This window comes from Sceloporus occidentalis, unplaced genomic scaffold (assembly GCF_023333645.1).
Source record: "Sceloporus occidentalis isolate IW3139 unplaced genomic scaffold, rSceOcc1.0.p SCAF_17, whole genome shotgun sequence".
Taxonomy (NCBI): Eukaryota; Metazoa; Chordata; class Lepidosauria; order Squamata; family Phrynosomatidae; genus Sceloporus; species Sceloporus occidentalis.
The window spans coordinates 15,982,583-16,006,874 of NW_028316997.1; the positions used below are offsets into that span (position 1 = coordinate 15,982,583).

General features: G+C 38.2%; 1 protein-coding gene across 1 annotated transcript; it reads right to left on the bottom strand.

The window, feature by feature from the left end:
* Positions 1-746: 746 nt before the first annotated feature.
* On the bottom strand, positions 747-13,140 carry LOC149302898 (pseudouridylate synthase 7 homolog). The gene is made up of 17 exons (XM_089482097.1): positions 13,071-13,140; positions 11,734-12,145; positions 11,176-11,260; positions 10,991-11,092; positions 10,385-10,529; positions 7,575-7,592; positions 6,981-7,092; positions 6,508-6,585; positions 6,188-6,316; positions 4,548-4,673; positions 4,405-4,466; positions 3,828-3,988; positions 2,923-3,049; positions 2,537-2,638; positions 1,988-2,117; positions 1,272-1,363; positions 747-883 (listed from the first exon to the last, which is right to left on the bottom strand). Exons 1-17 carry the CDS (start codon positions 13,138-13,140, stop codon positions 747-749), a joined length of 2,088 nt encoding a protein of 695 aa, XP_089338223.1.
* Positions 13,141-24,292: the final 11,152 nt, after the last annotated feature.

Consider the following 24,292-nt stretch of genomic DNA (forward strand, 5'->3'; position numbering starts at 1 on the left):
GAAGATTTGTATTGGTTTTAAACGTAATGTGCTTTCAATTAACAATGTCACTAAACATAGAAATTACCATTAATTCCAAAATAACTGCATCAATAGTAAGGGGGTTAATGACCCCTCTATAGCTCCATGCTTTATAATGGCAAGTGGTGTATTTACTGGGGTAATGGTCTAGGTCTGGCCCGGAGCAGGAAGCTAAGCTTCCCTTGATCCACCTTTTTGGAGCTGCATAAACTCAGAAGGCTGCACATTGTGAGGGATATTACAGAGGTCTCTCTAGGCTCCAAAATTTAAATGGGCCAGATTCAAACCTACCAATTGAGCTAAGGCCCACTGGGGAGCCTAATCACACAATCAGGACCCCCAACCCTAGTCCTAGAATACACTACTGATAAGACTCTCTACCTATTAGCAACCACCTCTGTCAGGCTATGTGATATTCCGTGTCAAACTCATTTAGTGCTAGAGTTTAAATTAAGATATTACCCAAAACATTTACTATTTTTGAAAGCCAACTTTACAGCACCTAAAAAGTGCAGGAGCACTTATTAGAAGCAAAGAGATTTTGGTTTGGTTTTTTAATCTCTGCAAATGTATACCAGTTGTGTAAAATCTATTCAATACCATACAGTTATGCCATGTATCTTTGCAAAACAAAATGTTGAAGTGTTTTTGCTTCAAAATAAAAAAATGGTTGGATACACAAAAAAATCAATGTTAAAAACCATGGCAGAGGTTAAAGAACAACATCAGCGTAGCCACACAGTGTTCAACTGGGTCTGGTTCTTGATACTGGTGTCCATTTTAAGTACTTCTCTGATGGCCATCGTGGCATATGTAGAGGGAGGTAAGGAGAATTCCATCTTCACTGCCCTGTACTTCCCTTCTGCAAATGAACAACACGGAAATGTAGGCATGTTTTAAGGTCCTACATAATATCATTACCTTAAAAAATCAAAGGGCATTTAAAAAAAAAAAATTATATCTTGTCAATCCTGGAAAACACAATTGTCTTGTGCTGTGTTTATATACTAAAAATTGAAAAAAAAAAAAGTACTAATAAAATAAAAAGTTATAGTTTTAGAAATATTGTGAAACCCTGGGAAAATATTAAAATAGTGCACAAGTAATCTGCAAACATGGACAAGGCTTGTCTTTCACAGAAATAAGACATGTTATTGCCTGGGCCTAAAATCCAACAGCTCCATTGTGCGAGGCTGTGCATTATTTTTTTCTTGAAGACAGACTAACATCTAAGTCGTCATATCCCTTACCTTTGTTGAAAGATGGTGGTGGGTTTCCATCCAGAGTATCCAGATCTGTTTTGACTAGAGAGATTTTAGGATCATCATATGCAACCACCTCCCTGTACGGAGCAAAGCAACAGACATGGTAGAACATTAAACTCCTTAAGTCTTTGAAGATTTATTGACAAGTAATCAAATACAAAAATATCCCTCTTGCAATCCCTATTACTTCTTCCTTTTGATTTATCATGTGAAAACAGTTGCCCAAAACAAAAAAACACCAAAGACTCATTAATAAGCAACAAAAAGTTTCATTCTACAAGACTGCTTCAAGTTTCATCCATTGATCGTGCGCAGGGAGCACTTTCCTGCCATTTGTTGGCTGCTTCAATCAGTGGCAATAATTGTTGGACCACAGAGGACAGAGGACAAATGCAGGACTGCAGCTTCTTTTTTAGGTAAGGGATTATTTTTTTTTCAAAAGGAAACTTTCATATGCATTCTTCTTTATTGGAGCTTCCAGGGACCAACCAAATCAAATCTGCCTACATAGATAGATCAAGCAGAGCAAGAAAGGTGATCTATGCAGTCTGAGGTGCCTTGAATTTGCCATTGTTCCAGTTTGAGACCTTTCTAAGATTATTTTGCTTAATATGAAACAGATCAGAATTATATATTTCCTTGGAATCACGTGTGCTGTAATACGAAACATAATAAAAAAAACATAATAAAAGATTACATACCAACTAACGTCTTGTGGCCGGATGACTATTTTTCTGTAGGCCCCTGCTAAGGAATAATCCTTTATTCTGTGTCTCATATTTTTGATATCCAGATTGTCAGCCGCAAGCATTTCCTCGTATGCAGCAGCAACTAAAAAGCCAGAAAGAAAATAAGCATGTTTCCTACTAGTGTGGCAGCTACAGGAAGCTTATATAAATTTACTGACAATGAAAGAAATTCTATTGTCTGCTTCTCCACAATTAAAAAAACCCAACATAATTTATATATATATATAAATAGTGTTCATTTACTTTACAAGCAGCTGCTATTACATTGTGGACACAGCGCATGCCATGATTTCAAGATAAATGGTTTTGCATTGACACAGGGACAATAATGCGGATGACTGGCCCTTTAAGCATAAGCCATATGCTTCAGGCCAGAATGCGAGTGTAAGCAAACGTGGTTTTACTTGCACCACATAATAAAGAGGAGAGACAAAAGGAGGTGAGTTTGGAACTGTAGCAAAAGCATGATTTAAAGTTTAGCGCATTGAAGATAAAACTCACGCTTGTGCTTTGGGTAGATAACATCGAAACCTGGCAGTGGCATCACAACATCATTAATGGAATAGCTGTCAATATCGCCTTCTTCAACTGGTATAGCGGTGGCTAAAAAAATGGAAACATTTACATGGAACAAATTCAAATAAGCCAAACAGTTTCCAAATTCTATCATATGAAAACAAGCGTACTCAAGGAGAATGTTATATTTGTATTATCTTATAGAACGACACGAAGAAATAATAGAATCCCAAAAGGTATTTCCAAGGCTGGATAATTAACTTGTGTGTATTTTAGACACACACACACTTAGGGGGATGATGCATTTCTAATATTATTAGAAAGATAAGCCTGTGGAGTGGAAAAAAAAAAAGCTGAATAAAGTACATTACCTCCTTTCAATACAAGATCGCCCGGAACTACTTTGAGTCCATACTCATCAATTCTCTTGCTCACCATATTATTCCACACATAACTCTGGTAACTGTGGATGTACATTAAGCGGTTGTTCCTTGGGATCTAAAACGAAGATGACTTTCTTAAACCAAAGAGGCAACATGCATATATCTTATTTCAGACGGTATGCATAAAACAATTAATTCAATTATGATCCAGGTTCCTTACCCTGGGTCTGACTACTCCTCCACGCAAATAATGATATCAAATTCTGGATGTTGGCTGCTTGCAGGTAGTCCGAGGTAAGAAAGACAGACAATCCTCATTTAAAAAACAGACCTAACAGTTTATTTAATCTATAAACAGGACAACAGAGGGAGAGGCAGAGGCAAGAAAATACAAAATGCCTCATGCGTATTAAGCTGCTAAACAGCTTTTAATCATAGGTAACCCGTGATTGCAATCTAAGGTTTCCTATGATTAAGAGCTGTTTGGCATTTTGAAACGCATAGGGTATTTTGTACTATCTTGCCTCGCCTCCTAATTTTGTCCTGTTTATGGATTTAATAAACTCCTTTTAGTCTGCACTTCATATGTGGATTATGTGTCTCTCTTACCTGGGACTACCTGCAAGCAGCCAACATCAAGAATTTGAAATAATAAAGGTACAAAAAATACACTCTATAACTACCTATAGTAGTCGTTAATAATGTTCTCCATTTTCTGGCTAGTAAGGTAATGACCTAACTGCTAGATCTATGCCAATGGATTGACCAAAGAGAATCTGAATTATTGGCCTGTTGAAAAGATAAGAGGACGTCCTTGAATACAGGATGAGTATTTTGTTTTTGCAACACCTTGATCGCAAAAGAAAGAGTTTCCGCAGTAACATTGCACTTACTATGCCAAACGCTGATACAATATTTTTCAGGCCATACATTGAAAGCCCTCGTAACAGCTGTCCTTCAACACATCTTTTAACAGGTAGTTTTTTGAGAGCTGCGTCTGGATCCTTTGTTTTTGCCCACTCTTCTCTGCATTGAACCAAATAGCTCTTTTCAGCTGCAGAAAAAAAAAAGTTTATTCGTGTGGCCTGGAAACATCTGGACATGCTCAGAAAAAGGAAATAGCAGAAATATTTAAATCATCAGTATGAACAAAATCAGCAGGAGCCGGGTGGCCATTTGGCTTCACTTGCCCTTGTAGACCTGTTTCTTTTTCAATCCACCACAGCACACATTTTATCAGCATTGCTGTGTTGCCAAGTGCAAAGATCTCAACAACAAAAAATGAAAATGAATGGCTGTCCTTCCAAATGAGATATCATACAGTGGATAATGTGTCTTTCCACTGGTAAAACTGGTGTCCACAAGCATTTGTTTATGATCTGGATCAATTCAATTGCTGCAATACTTAACTACAGAACACTGCTATATTTGTAGGGGTACAAAAGGGAAAAAAATGTAAGCTGCTCATACCTCCTGGTCTTGGTTTCAATATTAGATCTATCATTTCATTCCAGTTGTTCTGAAGAATAGCTCTAAAATTGAACATGGTAGAGTGTCAGTATTGCTTATCATCCTCGTGCTGCTTTTAAGAAAAAAATGATGCGACATCTCACCTTCCCACTTGGTACGTAGGAACAGCTGTGGTTCCAAATCTCTGCATCCCGTAATAATTTATAAATCCAATATCCCTGAGGGAAGTCATGGCTTGCTTCACTTGTTCATCAGTCCCAGTGATATTTCTGACAAAATAAACATAATGCTAAAATAAAGAAAGCCCTAAAATGAAAACTCTTGCAAAAGCAAACCTATGAACAATTACCTAGACTATAATCCAGGTTTGAGATACCTTCCCATTGTTTATGTTCCTTTCTGAAAATATCTATTTGTTTCTGAGATTTTTTTTTAACAAAAGAAGAAAAAAAAAAACAACAAAAAAGACACAAAACATAAAAGCCATTACAGTTATGTGGATGCAATACTGACTAAAGAACAACCTGGGAAAGATAAGAGTGCACTTCGGTCTAATGATATTGCTTGATTTCTGAATTCTGCTGTCCCATTGATCACACATATCAATTACTTCTGAATAGGGTGGTGGTGATTTGATTTCTATGTGTAAGTCATTTATTTTATACAAGCATCAGGAAAAGAAATTGCTTCAACAGAATGCGGGTGGGGGTGGGGGTGCCGAGAGGGTTGCTTGTACATTGCCTAAACATTGCTGATGACATTCTAATGGTTATTTTTATACAGATCCTTAAACATAAATAGAATGCTTTTTTATTACTAAGCATTGCTTCTTAAAGGTTAACATTCCCTTCATAGGGTCAACACATGAGGCCGAATACTACAAGTAATACACATATATGTTACTACAGTCATATAAATATAGAACGGGAGAGGCATGTCGACGTGGGAACCGTCACAATTTCCAGTGGATCGCTGCATTATGATTGGTCCGCACCCTGCATTAAGATCTCACAATGACATGTTATAAATATGTATACAGATAAGCCATTTGTGTCGCTGAGTACTGCAACAGAGGTCGTGGTAAAATGGTGCAATGTTTGTCGGATCTGTGACAGATATATATATATATATATATATATATATATATATATATATATATATATATATATATATATATATATATATATATATATATATATATATATATATATAATAAACATCTTCCTACTCTTATCATATACAGTTGGCAGAAGTTTAGGAAACGTGGTCAGGGTATTCAGTGTTGTAAGCAATGTGGTAGCACTTGGCTCACAGGGAGAGGTGGGTGGAATATGTTAGCAGTAGGAGATGGAGGAGAGTGAGGAGGTGTAAAGAGAGAGAAAGCTTTTGAAAATGTACCATTTTTAATGACATGCATGAATGTGTAATCCACAAACTATATATATATATATATATATATATATATATATATATATATATATATATATATATATACACACTATATAAACACACGCAATTATATTATAATGTAATAAATTGAAATTGTTTTAAAATCTCGGCTCTATAACACAGCTTCTCAAAACAACAACAGGGAACAATAATTCATTAAAAAACACCTACTTTTTCCACCATGCCTCAGACTAAGTTCTATATACTTCTAAATATAAAATTCTTAGATGACAGAGAATGAATATAATGCATAATTACACTACAAACTGTGCGATGATGCATTAAGTCGCAAGGATAACAGCCTATAAAACTCATATATAATATTACATCTTACCTTAACACGACTGTAAAATGATTTCCTTGGAGTTCACCTAATTTCAGGGGGGCTTTCTGGTAAGAGAAATTTCCCAATTTGAAATTCATCAAACACTTGTTCAGATGAGCCAGCCTCTGGGCAGTAATCCTAGATTGAACAAAAATATGAATTCCAAAAAAATAATTTTTCTTTCTGTTCATCCATAAATAGTTATTTTCTGGTCATTGTGGCACAAGTTATTCAGCGCATGTTGTCATTTTTGCTGTGTTGAGTCATAATAGTAAATAATAATAATTTACATATTTAAAAAAACATTAAACCAAACAATCTTTACTTACCTGAGAACAGCAATTTCTTGGACGGTAATGGCTCTTTTATCTTTGGTCCCCATGTAGGAAAATATATTAGGTTTAACTCTGTTTTATAAAAGAAGGAAACCGTTAGAGGTAAAATAAAACTTTTTTTAACTTCATTTCCAACTATACATATACTCCTTATTCATTTGTTTAGATCAATAGAAAGCCAATTTAGTCGTTTAGGGTAATTTTCTTTAAACCCCCGCCATACTTGACATTTTGTATGGGACACCTATTTGAACATACGTTGCTTTCAGGAGTTACATAAAACTGCCCAATATCAGGACTGTAGGAGGTTTTATTTTTTTCTCTCTAATAAATGCGAAGTCGGACAATCTCCAAAAAGTGCTATAATTAGCATGTTTGCTCTGTATTGTATGTGAATAGGTTACAGTGCCAGCTCCCTCATATTGTTGTAACTGGGTGTGCATTGCAGCTTTAAGAACGACACAAACCTTAAATACTTAGAGAGAACATTAATGGCCTCCATTGTGTCTTTGTTTTCCTTGTAGAGTACAAAATGGCAGAAGCTCCCTCTGGATTTGGGCCAGGAGTGTTTTCGTGGATCTTAAAAAGAACATAAAAAGGGGACCAAAAAGTTGCAGTGTTACATTATTTTTCCCAGCGTAACTTTTTGGAAAATTAAGTAAAAAAAATTGTGAGCATGGTAGATACAAACAGAAAATAATGGGAAAACAATATATTTTTCCAGAAGAAAACTGAAACCACAGTGGTTTAGCACCATATAGTCAAATCAAAGGTGCCAAACAGTTTCACTTTACTATAAAACAGGGGTGTCCAACCAGCGGCCCTCCAGCCGCTGCAGGACTACATCTCCCATACTCCTCAGCCAGCCCTTAGCTGAAAGAGCATTATGGGAGATGTAGTCCTGCAGCAGCTGGAGGGCCTCAGGTTGGACACCCCTGCTATAAAACAAGTCTTTTATAAAAACTTAAGACCTTACAGTTTTGGGCATGGCCAGCTATAAAAGGCATGGTTGGCGGTTCCTTTTTTTTTTTTTAGCAGTAAGGAATGCCAACTTCGCTTACCTGCTGGTGTTCTGACCTCTGTCCAAGCGTATAGCATAAAAGGCACAAGAAAGTAATGTATGAATTGTACAGGTTTTCTTTGTATTCTAGGTGTTGGAGGTGAACATGCAATAGTATAACTATGGTTGTATGATTGCTTCATTCGTTGGGGTTTTATGGCATCCAGCAAAATGCATGGCAAGTCACGATGGTCTTAGGAGCAGCAGGAGACAGTGAGCAAATGAAATTTTTCATAGGTGCCAGCTACCGCTAACCTTAAATTCTGATTAGCATAAAGGATATAATGTTAAAAGCTTTTATGAAATAAGAGAGGTCTGTGCAACACAGGCATACCCAGGACCTAAAATCCTACTGTGACCCCTCATGCCATATATGCAATAAAAATCGTAACACAATGGGAGATACTCCACTAACTTGCAACGTTGAATGTTCCATTTTGGTGAAAGCTACTATGTTTTCATATTGATCCACACAGTTAAATGGGAGCTTTGTCCAAAGTAAACTGGACAAAGCTCCCATTTAATAAAAAAACAATGTGTAATATTTAATTCTGTAAAAATGGCCTTTTGATAAGGTTGGGTTTGATATTAATAAAATGTCTAATTTATAATAACAAAACCATTTAAACAGAAAAGGGGTATTGCAAATTATATAAAATAGATTCCAAATTATTATTGAAGGATGATACAGGAAGTACAATGTACGTCTCTTCATGTCCATAAGTTTTGATTTATTGGTTAGAAATTGGTGAAAAGTTCCCCAATGACCAAAAAATGGCATTCCTGTTGCATCATGACATTTATGCTGCAATATGCAGGGCTTTAGGAAATATGTGAAGTGTACCATGAGTCATGACTGCTGAAACTGCCTGCTGTTTTGCCACAATTTTCAGGAGTCTTTGTTCCCATAGAAAACGGCAAAAATAGAAGGATTCTGCACTAAATGACGAGAAAACACATTTCCAGTTTTTTGCTCAGCTCTCATCTTACTATTCCATTCATTTAAAAAGTGATATGCTCTTAACAACCTTTTCTATCTGGAGACAAATACTAGTTATAAGAATGGAGATGGAGCATCTATTTTTGTATTGTTGCGCTGGCCTGAGCATTAACCCCTTCAATCCCCTATTTACATACCGGTAAATCCGGCCCTTCTTGCAGTGGCAGGGGACTCCCCCCTGGTATAAAAATTCTACAAAAATTGTACACCTTATAGTATGTTCCCTGGTGCTGGGGAAGTATGGAAAATCTATAAAAATTAGGTATTTCTGAAATCAAGACACCTGAATTAATAAACTTGGAGGGGATTTTCCATCACTTTACCTAATTTTGCGAGGATTCAGAGGGAAAATTAAAAAAAAAAATTAGGTGTTTTTTCTAATTTTCGCTAGTTTTTACTAAATTTCTCATTCTAAATGTTCAGCTAATCATCCAACTATGGTATCAAAAGAAAGCTCTATCTCTCCTTGAAAAAACAATATATAGTTTACATGGTTACACTAGTCACAGGGAAGGAGAATAATCGCTGAACCGACATGGCACAAAAATGGCAAAATTGCTCTGGGACTTGAGGTACCAAAAACCCCTGGGTCTGAAGGGGTTAAAGAGGGGTTCACAAGCAACCCAAAACATTTAAGAAGCGGATCATATTGTCCAGTACAATAAATGTGTAACATACACAATGATAAATATTTGAGATCCCATATAACAACCAGCAATGAAGCAAACTGGGTATTTCCAATGGCACATTAGTATGCCATTTCAAAATATTCTGATGAGAGCAGTCGGGGGTGGGGTTATTCAATAGTTAAATAGTAGTCTAACTTCCACAACGCCCCTTAAAAACACACAAAAAAACCCAAAAACTGTAAAATGCTATCATCTAAACAAACTACATTTATCGTAGAGAAAAACCCATTTGTGCCACCTAGCAAGACTACAATGAATCTCTTGTTTCATTTTATATAGAAATGTTTCTATTTTCTGTTGCCAATTCAGAGCCCCACAAAGGTACACCAAAGTAAACATAAAAAATGATCTGTGTATGTTTCGCAGCATGTCACATGGGCTGACCAGAATCCAGAAATTGATTGAAAGGATAAACCAGAAATAACTCATTTACAGTAATCCTATCTATTATAAAAAATAATGTTATTGTGAGTAACACGTAAGCTTCAGAATGATCATAATAAGAATCAAGAAGCACATGGAGCGCATAAAAAAGCATTTAAACTAGATATCTTAGCACTGGAAAGAGATGATATTCATTTCTTGTGTGACATAATAATGGCAATAGGGAAAAATGCATTACTAGCATGCATGCAAAATATGACATGCTCAAGGCATGCAGAAAGCTATTCATTCTTACGACCATGCTGGCTGTAGCTGGGCCTGCAAGCATCTCTGTTGCCAGATGCAAGAATGTTACAATACAGGCTTCTAAGGGGTGTGAGAATGTATTTATTTTTTTTATCTAGTTCACGTTATACACACTTTTAATTGTATAATAAACAAGGGTCTGAGTGTGAATATAATGCAAGGAGAGTTAAAACCATGATTCCTATCTATGAAACCTCACATCCAAACAGATAATCCCATCCCATCTCTTATTAAATCGACAGATGGCAATGCCAGGAAGAAGGGTCTATACTAAGAAAGGCTTCATAGGGAATGCTATACCTTGCATGTCAAAATCCCCACGCCATTACCGAATAAGGTGCATTCTATATTGCATGCCTTGGAGTTTCACATACCTGCATTACTACCACTATAGTATTTCTGGGCTTGATCTCAGGACAGTAAATGACTTACTTGAAAGTGCTTTTTTCCCAGCAGCGTGGTATGCAATTATATATTTTTTTCCTTCCCGATCCTCAGTTTTTGTCTCCAGGCCAGGAAACAGACCCTTAACAGCCTGGTGGATGATTGTTCTCTTTTCTTTGGTATCGTCAATGACCTAGGGATAAAATGAGCCACACACTGTAATATGCCCCATCTAATAATACAACCACCTAAACCTGTCCACTGATCCATACTGAGGCACGGCCTTTAGATGAAGCAATCTGAGGGATGACTATCCACACAAAAGTATAACATTTCATCTAACCTGCTCATTTTGTTTCAATAGTAAATCCCATATTTTGTCCTTTGATTTTCCTTTTATTCAGGATGGTGTTATACCCATCTAACGTGTGTTTAAATTCCCACACAGCATTAACATTTCCCACTTCAGCTGAAAGATGGTTCCTCCTATCTACTATCTGAGTGTTTAGCATTACACTTTCCGAACATTTTGTATGACATAGCAAGCCATGGATCAAGACGTTTGACACATAATTACCCCTTCTCCTAAAACCACAAATGCAGCGGATACTCCAGTGATCATTGATCTTTCTATAAAGCCAAATAAACAATTACCTCAATCTCCACATTCGTTTCTTTGTTTTTTAACAGCTGAAGTTCTTCCAAGCGTTTCTTATCATCAGCAGAGAGGACAGAATAAATTTCTTCCGAAGGGTCCTGTGGGAAAAAAGTCAACTTTGAATCATAAGGTTACCGTGAAAATACAAACTAATAATTAAACAGATAAATGACAGACTTACCTCATTGTCTGCTGGAACCGATAAATCAGTCAAATAACTTATCTTTCCATCTTTTCCTATTTCATGGACTACAAAATCTGAGTATCTATAGAAATGAAATTTTAAAATACAAAGACATATTAGGGAAAAAAAACAGAGTTCTGAAATACATTCTGTACCAGTAATTTCATAACATGCACGACATATGCATTATAGAATTGACACTTTGACCACCAGCCAGTTCCACCACTGGCTTCTACAAATGTTCTACAGTGGATAATGTGATGCCCCACGAGCATGTGCAGAAAGTGCTCACTTATTTCTTTTAAGTAAAAAGAAATAAGCTTTCAGTACCTTAATATCCATTTGTTGGTGGGGTCTGCATCCAGACAGCTAATGCTCAAACCTCTATGCTGATCGAGAACACTTTTGTTAGATCTCAAGCTGTTTATGACCATGGAAACTTTGACTATGGTTATATGTAACAATTTGATACATCTGCTCTTATGAATAGCCCATTAAAACTGACGGTGACTCCAAGAACAGAAACTGTCATCACTACATCATCAGCCAATTTACCTCTCCTTCAAAATTCCAGAGAAGCCTTCATGAGTGCTCACAAACTTAGTGATGCCCACATCTATTTCAGATAGGCCATGTTTCATCATGTCAGCAAAACTTTCCGGTTCACCATCTTCAGACTCTAACTCCAGGATGTCTTCTTGATTGTCTTCGTCCTCAACTATTGCCACAGGCACTTCATCTGCAACATCTGTATCTATGGCCTTTTTATACTGAATGTCCAACATCTGGTCTGGTTCCTGGACATTCTTCAAAGGCTCTTCCAGAGGGGAATTCTCTGACAGCTTCTGTCTTTTAATGCCATCATCACCAACAAGGTCTTCGCTAGATATGGCACGCTTTAGAGACATAGTGGTCATTTCAATGGATTCCATTGTTCTTAAGGCACTTGGAAAGTATTCTGAGAAACCTGATAAAGGATAATGATATAGGATATCAATAGGGGAGAAAAAAATGATCGCTATAACAAGCAAGGATATATTTTCACACGATCGCTATTAATGACGATGTGTTTTCATTTCTTACACAGATCCATGTTGGCAGTGGAAAACGTTTAACCTGGCCAACAGTGTGTAAAGTCACTTAGAAAATATGAATGCATAACCAAGTCAGCTGTAATCCGGTTCTTAGTGCTGAACAGGCAGCTGACAATTCAGCGACAAGAGCAACACTTTGGTAAGGGGCTATGTAGAAGCATTACGTTGGCGTACAGTATATATGGATAAGCAGGGTAACCCTGTATATTATGGACAACCTCTACAATAACGTCTGACTAACAAACACTGTTCATTTACGTCACCGTCAACTTCCTAGAAGGCTGTGCCACCATGTCTGCTAAGCAGGCCCCCAACACATTCTCCATTAAAAGCAGGGTTTGGGACTGGACCCTGTTGGGACACATCTTTCTAATGACTCGTCTACTTTGCCATCAGTGAGAAAGGGGTAGAGCCAAGAGCAAAAAACAATTTAACTTAAAAGGAACCATTAAAAAACAAAAACTACAGCAACACAGAGAAAAAAGGGGAGCCCATCTACCCTAAACTAGGCTTACCCCTGGGGATAGCAGGGGTAGGAATTAACAAACTGTGTGCCATATATATATATATATATATATATATATATATATATATATATATATTCGTTGCAGGCCGCTCTGAGCAACATATGAACAGTAGCCCACTGCAGTGCTGTACCTGAAATGTACTGAAGCAGTCAGCAGGCTACTCGGTATCAGGCCGGGCGACTGGCGAGTATCGTGGAATGCAGACGCCAGAGCCGTCTAAGGATCCTAGGCATCTGAATGCACAACACGTGGGATAGCGACTGCAACTCACAATCCGATGTCAAGTCCTCCAAGCCACCAGCGAGACGCTCGGCTAGAGCGCCCTCTCCGTTCCACAGCATCTCTATGCTCCGCGGTCTGCGGTTGCCTAGGAGAGGAGTCAAAGGAGGTGGGAGCGAGTGACGCAGTGTGTAGAAATCAGCGCGCTGTGCGGCGCGAGCTCACTTGGCCTATGGAAGCTGACGGCTGCGCCTGCGTGCAAACAGTCCCGGCCGGCACCGGCAATACCACAAGGAGCAAAGTGGAGATGAGCTCCGGCAAGGGTAGGTGAAGAGAAAGGCTTCACTAGACCGACCGCTCGCTTATACGGTTGTTTACTCGTCTCGCTCAGGTTTAGCAATATAATTAACGCTTCTCCTATGGCTGTCTCTCTTTCTCTACTCCCAGTGCTGGCCATCCAGGCCCGGAAGAGGAGGCCAAAGGGAAAGAAGGAGAAGGCTCGCAAAAAGTGAGTAACTGTCACCTGGACGGTACCTAGACCGGCACCATTACTGCCTATCTCTATCTGTTAACAAGCAGAGCCGTCGTCAGGAAGGGTTGACGGCTCGGAAATTGAACTTTATCACATGTGTAGAGACACAACGAGATCTCCATGTGCTTAGTAACTGAATTTTCTAACGATTAGATTTATTTTCTCTGGATGAATTCAATACACTAAGATGCTGAGGTATCCAAACCCACGCGTGGATTATATCGCTCCTTTCCTTTTTTCGCATTTAGTATGTATTTATTGTTCTGGGGCGGGGGGGACACACAATACATACATTGAAATATAGGATGAACAATACAGGATGAAATATTAGGGTGTGAAATAAAAAAAAGAATAGTGATTCCCTCTAATATGATTCTGTCTTATCCTTCCCATATGCTCTTAGGGGCCCCTTAGAGTAATGAGGGCCCCTGTGATGTTCTTAATCTATTTGTGATCGTGTCACCTCTGATACCCGCACAAGGGATCCTACAGGGCAATAGGGAAAGATGAGTGAGTGATCCTGTACGGATGGAAAAATAGAATTAACAGTGAAGGTTAGGATTGTTTGCATGTATAGCTGTGTTGTTGCTCTGCAAGGTGAAATAATATTGATAACAATGTCATTTGGGGTCATTAAAACCATCCTTAAATGAGTTGTGCTCATCAGGCAGTATTATGGTTTATGTACAGTGATGAGCAATGAGTAGAATATCTGCATATGTATTTCCATTTTCCCCAGAAACGCATATGGACATTCTGGGTTTTATCATAAAAACAATTGCGAATGAGTAAATTATTGAAGAGATGTCTTTTGTGTTGAGTAAGTGTTTGCAGCCTGATGTGTCAGTGCTGTATTTACGAAACAGGGAGTGTTGGTAAGAAAGGTGTTTTTATAATGGTGCATAGTGATGTATTCACACTCAACGTATACTTAGGGCAAGGACAATAAAGTACCTTTCTTTTCATTTTGAAAGAGCAGAGCATACATCCATTATTTTGTAGCTGTCATGACTTTTTAAAAGTAAATGGTCCACAAATTGCCATTTCTCTTCATATTTCTACATATATATTTTTTGCAAATGTCAATATATTTCCCAGTATGATTTTTGGCAATCTCTTTTCTGATTCGCTGCTTTTTTTTTTTTTTTTTAATTTTAATTTTTTTTTTTATATAATTGGCCCACACCAAAGGATGTTTAGTTTAGATATGTCCATGAAGCCCAAGACGTTTCACAATGTGTTTGTAATATATTATTAAATGATTTAATGTGGAATGTAATGGCTCTTGAATGATTTACAGCTGCTTTTGAGACAAAAATCAGTTCCCTAACACTTGGGATACCAGGATCTAGAGGCTACTACATTTCTATAAGTTCCGCTAGACTGAGCAACCTTTTTTTTTTCCTCTCTATTTCTCGCTCCTGCAAAATGTAAATCTGAAGATATCCATGACATTGCTCTTGAAAATTATATATAATATCTGCGTGTTTTTGTTACTTATAATCTAACCAAATAGTCAAGAGGAGTGTCAGTAACCCTGAATACGCGCCTACATTTTATTTTCATTATTTTCAGATTATAAATAAACTGAAAAGTAAATACCTCTCAATGTTGTGTTAAAATGGAAATTTCTAGATTTTTTTTGTCTTTCTTTCTTTACAATATTCTAGAGTCTACATTTCTTGATTTTCCACATCGCTGACAGCTGGTAACCCCCATATCCAATTTATATAAGTGTATAATGTGAAGTTTTACAGTCACGCGTTCACCTTATTCTTAAATCCTCTCGAGTGGTGTATGGGATGCAGCTGGGAGCCCCTACCAATGTATGTAAAATAACTATAAGGTCGCGTTCTCTTCTGCTTTAAAGTTACTTGGTAGCTAGATCTCTGCCCAACTTCCTATTGAGCATTGTAGGGGCCATGTTTGGATGCATAGGTCTTTTCTCTTTAGGTTCGCTATGAATGTGGTATCCACACACTCACGCTATTGTATTGTGCCACACTGTGACCATTTATAATCTATCTCAAGGATTCACGACTGTATTTAGTAGCATTCTACTAACAGCCTGTGTATTACAGGATTTTTAGCTCGCTTTGTCCTTCACGACACTGCAGAATGAAGCCAATTGTTTTTTTGTTTTGTTTTTTGAGACTATGCACTAGGATGCTGTGTATCCCATTTATTTATCCTATGCAATTTTGCTCCCTTGTTTCCTGATTTTAATGTAATTGTGGTTAGGAAGTTGATGTTCTCTTAAAGCATTTTCTTCATCGGCCCAATCAAATGCTGAACGCTGTTATTGGATTTTGTAAGCCTGTCTGGGGTCTCTCTATTGCGTGACATTTGGCATGCATCTTCAGAAATCAGCTTTCATTGGAAACAAGTTTCTATGTTTGTCAAGATTTAAAAGTGTCTGCTGCAACCTTTAAGTGAACTTTTCTGGGTGATCTGTTTAAATGGAGCTCCACAGGCTCTGAGTATATACGTGCCAGAGTAAGCTAGATGCCATGTGTTTATGTATAATGCTCCCGTGTGCTTACTAGGTTCTTACACGAAGTTCTGTGAGGTTCAAGATTTATTGGCCTACCAAATGGTTCAATACAGCAGTCTTACTTTACGTTGGCACACCTTTTGTAGACACCATTACTAGATTTCAAAGGCACTAGCCAGGTAAATCCTCTTGGAGTTAGTTTACTCGCTTCTTATTCAGTGTGCATATTAAAGAAGATGCGTGTTTGTGTTTATAAGCTATAAAGGGGTTGATGCCGCAGATACGTTATAAAGAGCTGGCATATCTTGAAGAGCTGGTAGTTCGTTCTCTGTGGTTCAATTGGCCTTCATATTATGCTCACTTTTGTCCATAACTAGTAGAACAGGTGCAGGCAGGCATGACTTATTGGGAACAATCCTTTATTTGGTTTTTACGCACTTGTTTTTTCCCTTCATGATCAGACGTGTAAAATAACCAGTGTAGGATTTCACTTGGAGTTACAGTGCTGGATATCGGATACGCTGTTAAACAATGTGCGGACCGCAAACGTTTTTGGTTATTCCGCTGTCTCTGAAAAATTTGTTTTTTGCATTTTAAAGCATGTGGCCACTGTTTTGTTTCTCTTACATTTCTAGCTGACTCTTTGATATCTAGCTGTCGTTGAAATCAGGGCTACAATTAGCCTTTGAAGTCACTGCACTGGAGAGGCCCCTCCGCTCTTATCGCTTGTAAACAGAATGGCGGTTTTCGGTGTTCTTGCTTGAATACAAGTTGTCATTTCAACCATTTTCATTAAACTGCCTGGGTTTAAACCCGCCTGGTCATGTCGCAAGGATCCATGCTAGTTGGTCTCAATGCAGCTAGCCTTATGATGTATCCTGAACAAAAAAAAGTGTGGAGAATAAAGTGGAGACCAATTCTCATTTTTTTGTAACTGGCTTGAGTGTGTTAATTCCAAAGAGTAATGTGAGAAATATATATTGTCTACTGCAATTAATGTTTTGATGTGAACACTTGCCATAACAGTCAAGCGCTAAGATGGCTTTTTTTCTTATAGGTGACTATAGAACATTGTAAGGAATATCAAGCAATCGCCATTCTTCAATAATAATTTACATGTATGTGCTATACATTAATCACTCACTATAGTTTTGAGGGGTACACCCGTACAGGCCACATAAAAAAACTGAGTGAGCCAGTAATTTAATTTCAGCAGTAATTTACCCAGTAGAAGCATACAGTGTCATCGGTTTGTTATATTATCCTTCACAATTAAGTACAGTAATCATTTATTTAACATGCTTATGGAGTCATTCACAATTGGACGTGGTTTTTCCTTGCATAACGCAGGAGATGGACATATTAAATGTTTTGTTCAGTTTGATTAGAACAGGGGTCGACAAATTTGGTTTGAATTTAGGAGCCAACTCTGGCAACAATTCATTTTACCCCCTGTTCTGCAGTTAAAGCATGTTTATTGTGGCAATACAACATAAAACACGCCTTTCATCACTGCTGTAGCACTTTGTACAGGACCACAATTAACCCCTTTATGACAAGGGGTATTTTATACCATAAAGATGCAAGCTTGTATGTTTAACCATTATTCACACACTAACACCATACACTAATACACCCACTATATGCTGACATACACACTCAAGCTAATGCCATACTGTAACATACACAACACCATACACACACTATCAAACAACATACACACACACTGGCTAACGAAATACATATATAAGAAGACTCACTCGAACACCATACATGCATACACGCTGAACCTGGCACTACAGTATAGTAGTATATTTACACACACACTGACTCTGACACTATTGTATACACACCTGCTCATTGTCCAGTCCTATACATATACATGTTGACCACCCCCACCACCTGGTGGAGACCTGCCACGTCGCTGCCTATTTTCTGCCATCATGAATCTGGCACGTGTGCGTGAGAAGTGTGCATTACCTGATTCACTGCACCCCCACAGGAAAGCGTAGGGTGCCGGATTCACAATGGCAGCCCTTGTCCTGCAAAACCCATCCATCTACACATCTATATGGAAGTGAAAAATTATGTCTACGATGTTTGAGGGGTTAATAAGACAGCAAACTAAGGTAGTCAAGGGCAGACAACATTGTTCCTTTAAAGATTGCTGCTTCTTCTAAGCCAGGGCTCAACAAACCACAGGAACCAGGTGGCCATGGCTTAGAAGAAGCTGTAATGTTTGAAAGGACAACGTTGTCTGCCCCTGACTACCTAAGTTTGCTGCCTTATTAACCCCTCACCAACACCATAGGCAATTTCTAGCTTCCATACAGATTGTGTGGCTGAGCAGAATGTATATCGTCTGATACAAAATGTATATGTAGACATTTTGATGTTGCAACGAAGCTCACACCACACTGATTTTAATTATCCCTCTTGTGTGATGTACTACTTTTCAGACTGTAAGCTGTTTAATAATGCATTGCACAGTGGCACTGTCTTCATTGGTTAAAGTCCATTAAACCATGCAAAGGATGACCAAAAGGATGTTTCTTAAGACAGTATCAAATTATTAGGTGTAAAAAAACAAACAAACAAAAAACCCCCCACAAAACCTCAGTTGGCAGTTGTTAAATTACACACCGGTACAAGAGGCAACGAGGGACCTGGTCACAAGGTTATACTCTTGAGGATTATAAATATTAGGCGCTATGTTTTTGTTTTATAATGACAAGCCAGCTTTTACGCTGCAGGAAGAATGCCAGATGAACCAGAAGACGAATGAATGACCAAAATTTTATTCCACCACCTAGTGACGCCCCGGAAATACTGTTCAGTTAGTATATACAGGTATTCTATTGAAGGCAGGCTCTTATCAATAATTCAAGTTGGCACTCTACATAACATGTACAGGAAGTGTACCCAAGTATGTTTCCTGTTTTCAGTAGAACGAGGAATTTTCTTTTGTTAAAATATGTTGGCGTCAAAGCATTTTTTTAAATGTATATTTATCCGAGTAGCATTCGGGTATGTTCCTTTATAACGCATTGCTCCCCTGAGTTAAAGCTTTGCTGTTGTAGGTTTATAAAATGCTTTCAAATGAGATGCTATTCCTTGTGGGTGCCAAGAGGAGAGAATATACCTGTGTGTTTATATAAACTTTTTTTTGTGTGCGTGGGATATAAAAGTACACAGGTTTGTGAGAAATTCTGGGTATAATGGAGATGCATCATCTCTTTTCAAGCTACATCTCCTTCCAGGCCTCTTGAACAAAGCCTCATTGAGTCCATCTGAAGGTAATATATTGAGGAGCTCTTCATCGCATTGTCTGAAGTCTCTTGAAACAGAATACATTTGGTTGGCCTCTGTGCTTACATAGATTTTTTTTTTTTTGATTTTTTTTTTCCCTTTCTATTTCTGTTATACAGCAGTGAACAAGAAAGTAAACTAACAATCCCACTCTTCAAGGAAGTGCCCTGCTCTGTTTCTAGAGACTTTGAGACTTCAGTGCAATGGGTGCACACCATCTTACAGTCCTTTGGCATAGAAATGATTCTTAGAAGGCGGCCTTTTTATATAATATATATTATATAAATATTTTGTATTTTATAATTTGTAAATATCCCACTGATAAATGCATCTGAATCTGTGCAGCCTAGCCTTAAAATCTGGAAAATTGCCTTTGTATCTTTATTCCTGCAGTCTAATTATATACAGACCTTTATCTCTCCTAGCAAATATGTACCACCGTTCATGTGCAGTACAGTGACTGTTATATTTATACATGCACATTTTAAGGACACTCCAGCCTTCATATGCATGTTGCTCTGCTTCTCCAGAATCTCTCCCCCAAATGCATTTGCCTCGTTCCTCACCCCTTAGCTAAATGCCATGCAGAAGATATGAAATACTGTCTTTCCGTTAGCTCTGTTTAGACCCCACATGTGTGGGAAATCCTCCCATTAATTTTAAGGAGCAGTTTCCTTTCACTGATTGACTGTTTCAAGCAGCCAATCAGTGGCAAGAATAGTGCTACCATGGGGGGGGGTTGATCCTTGTTTTTCAGATATATTAATAAGGGGTGTCGTGGACATTAGACTGTCACTTTAATTTGGCAAATGCCTGTATCTGCAAGTATTTAAAGATATATGGAAAATCTTAGTACTAGATCCATTAGTGTGTTATTTACATACATTGTAATGTTTTATCCAGTAGAGGGAGCTGACATTACTGTTCATGCGTCTCTCCATACCATTACTAATGAATATGTAAATCTCAGTACGTTTACGACCATGTACATGCTTCGGATTTTCCACAGTATTAAGCAGCATCTCTTATGGGAAAATGGCACTTGGGGAGAAATGCAATTCTCATGTTCCTTAGTTTGCAGTGTTTGTAAAATAAAAAACTACACTAAACGGTATGAAGCGGTGCAGTGTTTTGAGCCGCATCTTGGCCATTCTGCTGCTTTGTCCTAATGCGTTTAGTTCTTTGGCCTTTTTATGCTATGTCAGTAATGGAGCTTTTTATTTACAGATTGAACCAATGTTACTTTACATCATAGTTAAGTGTTAAACTTGCACGCCTCAGTAACCTCATTTGGTGAAAATCAGGCTTATTTTGGGATAGGACTTTGATGGATGAGAACCTCATAATATAGCACATTTATGGGAGGTCTGGTAGATGGAAAATTGTTCTAGTTTTGCTGTAAAATTCTATCATTGCTCTCAAAGCAATCCGCATAGCTGCAGGTAAAAAAACCCCATGTTGGTACCAATGATATTGTGTATATAGTCACTGAGTACTCTGATTGTGTAGGTCATTGAATTATTCGCATGCTGCTATACCATCTGGTTGTGGGATGTTTGTAAGGAATCCCTCACACCGGTTTGAATTGTAATCTGTGGAATCTTCCATGAAAAAGTGTTATAAATTAATGTTGTGTTCTGTGATTGTGTTTACCCTTAGGTTATATATGTAATTTGGTTTTGTACTAGGTCTCCACCCAAGAAAGAAGGCAAGATAAATCCTGCACAGACACCTCTTGGGTGAAGCAGGGTGAATCATTTTTTTTAGATTTTAGATGCTGCTGTATTTTCTTTTTCTTTTTTATATTTATCTTTGTGGGTGTATCTGTTTTAGGCTCCTTTAAAAAAAAAAATTATACATTTGTAAAAAGCTCTTTCTCGCTCCTACTCTCTGCACAAAATTGTCTAGCCATAATTTCAAGGAACTACAGTATTGCCACCATAACATCTAATTGGTCCCTCAAGCAGGTGATCCATGAGGAATAGAAATACCCCAAAGGTATGAAGAACTGTGGAAAAACTGGTTATAAAATAGGTTTAAAAAAAATATAAGAAGTTTCCAAAAGCTACTCTTGCTACCAGCACCCATGTGGAATATGCACCGCTCTTAGTTGAAATATATAAGCACTAAGCAAAATTGCTGGCTGAAAATGAAATGTATTGGGACTAAAATAGGGTACACTCACAACACGATAACACAATAATCTGCTTTGGGGTTGTTTTGTGTTTGGGTGGGTTCTGGATGGAAAGGAAATATATTTTACAAGTTGTGGACTGATTGCATGTTTGTTTACCTTTTATAGATGAATGTATAAAGACTATAATTTAGATTTTGCACAAAAAAGAGGCAGAGTGGTGTATGGGAGGGGGGAGGAGTCAGAGGGTGTATGGGAACCACCCTCCCATACACCACTCTGGCTCCTCTCCCTCCCATACACCACTCTGCCTCTCTACCCGGCTCCCTTGGTGTCTTGTGAACCTCTGTTGCTGACAGGAGGCAGAGTGGTGTATGGGTGATATAATGAATTTCGGAGTGGCATATCTCGGGGAGGCAGAGTGGTGAATCAGGGAGTATAATGAATTTCAGGGTGGTGCAGGGCATTTATGGGGGGCGGAGTGGCATATCAGGGTGCACAGTGGCAAATAGGGAAGTATAAGGCATAAATGGGGGCGAGTGGCATATTGGATTTTATAAGGCATATCAGGGGGCACAGTGGCATATAGGGGGTATAAGGCATATTGATATTATGCATATCAGGGGGGCATAAGACATATCTGGGGGTAAAAGGTATATCTGGGGGCTCAGTTGCATATCACTGGCGTATAAGGCATATCAGGGGGCACAGTGGAATCTCTGACATATAGGAGGTATAAGGCATATATAATAAGCGCAGAGTGGCAAGCTGGGGGTCAGATGGGCATAACTGGGGGCAGTTTGGTAAATAAAAAAATATAAACAAGGCTTTTTTCTCATAGTTTTTATTAAATATGAAAAATAGTTGAATTGATATTTACTAATAACTTTATTATTATTATTATCTTTTATTTATATAGCACCAACAGTTTACGCAGCGCTTAATACAATACATAAATTCAAGGGATATGACAAGAATTGACAAGCTTACAATCTAAAACCTAGTTTGAGAAAACAAGAAGGTTAATAGAGAGAGGCCATCGCGATAGAGATGACAGTGTAAATTGTACGTTTTTTATTAAATTATTTTAAATGTAAAAAAAATTTTTATTTGATCGAAAAAATAATCGGCCAACTAATCGATTAAAATAATAGGTGCAGCCCTAAATTAGAAAGTGTGTTGAAACTTTGATACCTGTATGTGAAGATTCATGCCGTCATAAAGCACCATGCTAAAGTATTACAACTAGAAAATGTGGTCATAATGTGACACCCCATCGGCCATATGGTCTCATTTATATATTTGTTTGGTCCTCCTTGGAAATGCATGGAGGCATTTTACGTTAACCTTTTCCCTCGGCTACTTGGCTTGAAAGACAACACCTCGTTTGCTACAGGAACCCAAGTGATGTGCGGTACTCACTGCCAGTCAGCTGGCTCTGATTTCCTGTCTGCTGCTGGTCTAATGTGACCCCTTCCTGTGCATTTGAATTTTAAAGTACATTTTAAAATGTATTCTTTGGTGAGGCTGCACCAAAAAGTTTTGGGTGCTGCTCTTCCCAAGCTGTATACAGTGATTAAGTACTACATCCTGTAGTAGTGAGAAGGAAAATGAGCTGGAATGTAATTTCCCTTGTCCCATAGAAACCGCATTAGAAGGTAAATGAACTTATCAGTGTTGCTTAGCAATCAAGTCCTGTATTGTATAATTACTTAAAGGTTCTCTGCTGAAACCAATAACCGACACATGCACACTTATGTCAGAAATGGGTGGGCTAAATTGGTGGGCTAAATGTTTGGTTTCATTGGAGATTTAAGGCTCCCCGTAGGAAATAATTAGGAAAGCAATTTATGACATGAAACATACTAGGCATACTGGATAGACTGTAAGCTCCTTTGAGCAGGGCCCTGCTCACCTGTTTCTGTACGTCATATTGTTGTGTTACATACTACTTATTTCCTGTCTAGCCATTGTACAGCGCTATGGAATTTGGCGCTATATAAATAATAATAACAATAAAACCAGTACTTGAGGACCAATGACCTATCTCCTACATTATGGGGCTTTGGCCCAGGCAGGGTTAAGTCCTAGGCCTAGTCTCCCGCTGACAGGTAGGGCCAAGATTTGTGGGCCTGAGCTGTCAGATTAAATGTGACCGTGCTCTAATTGAACCATTTCCTTCTGGCTATGTGGTCATGGACTTGTGGGCTCTGTGGAGACTCTAATCGGGTTTCCTGCTGCTGTAACTCACTAACTGATCGCACAATGTAGGATCAGTCACTGTGTATGCGGGTACGCTGCAGCCCTATGACAAAGCTGTGATAGGGCTACACACAGCATTTAGGTGGCTCCCCATATGCTTCCCCTGACTGCTGTAGAGGGGAACACCACAAGGCACCCCTTACTATGTGGGGAACCCTCTGATTGCTAGGTTGGGGGGACCCTAACAGGTGATGTCACCAATGACATCAAAGGGGTTTGGCAGTACTAATAGTTATACTTTGGTGTCTTTTGACCCTAGGTATCTCTATACATTGAGGGGGGGGGGTTAAATAAAATCCTTAAACTTTTTTTTTTAAATCCAATCATATCTGGTCTTATCAGTAATGTATATGGGGGTAGTTTTGATATATGTGACTTATGTTGAAGTTAGAGTCCCACCATTCCAAGTTTGAAAAAAGGGATGTGCAATTTGTAGTGTTTGCCCCACAATGGACAGAATAGATGAAAATCCTGGCCATATAGGGTTTTTTCTCCTTCAAACAAAATGTCTTACATTTATGAATATGGATTCAAAATAGTCAT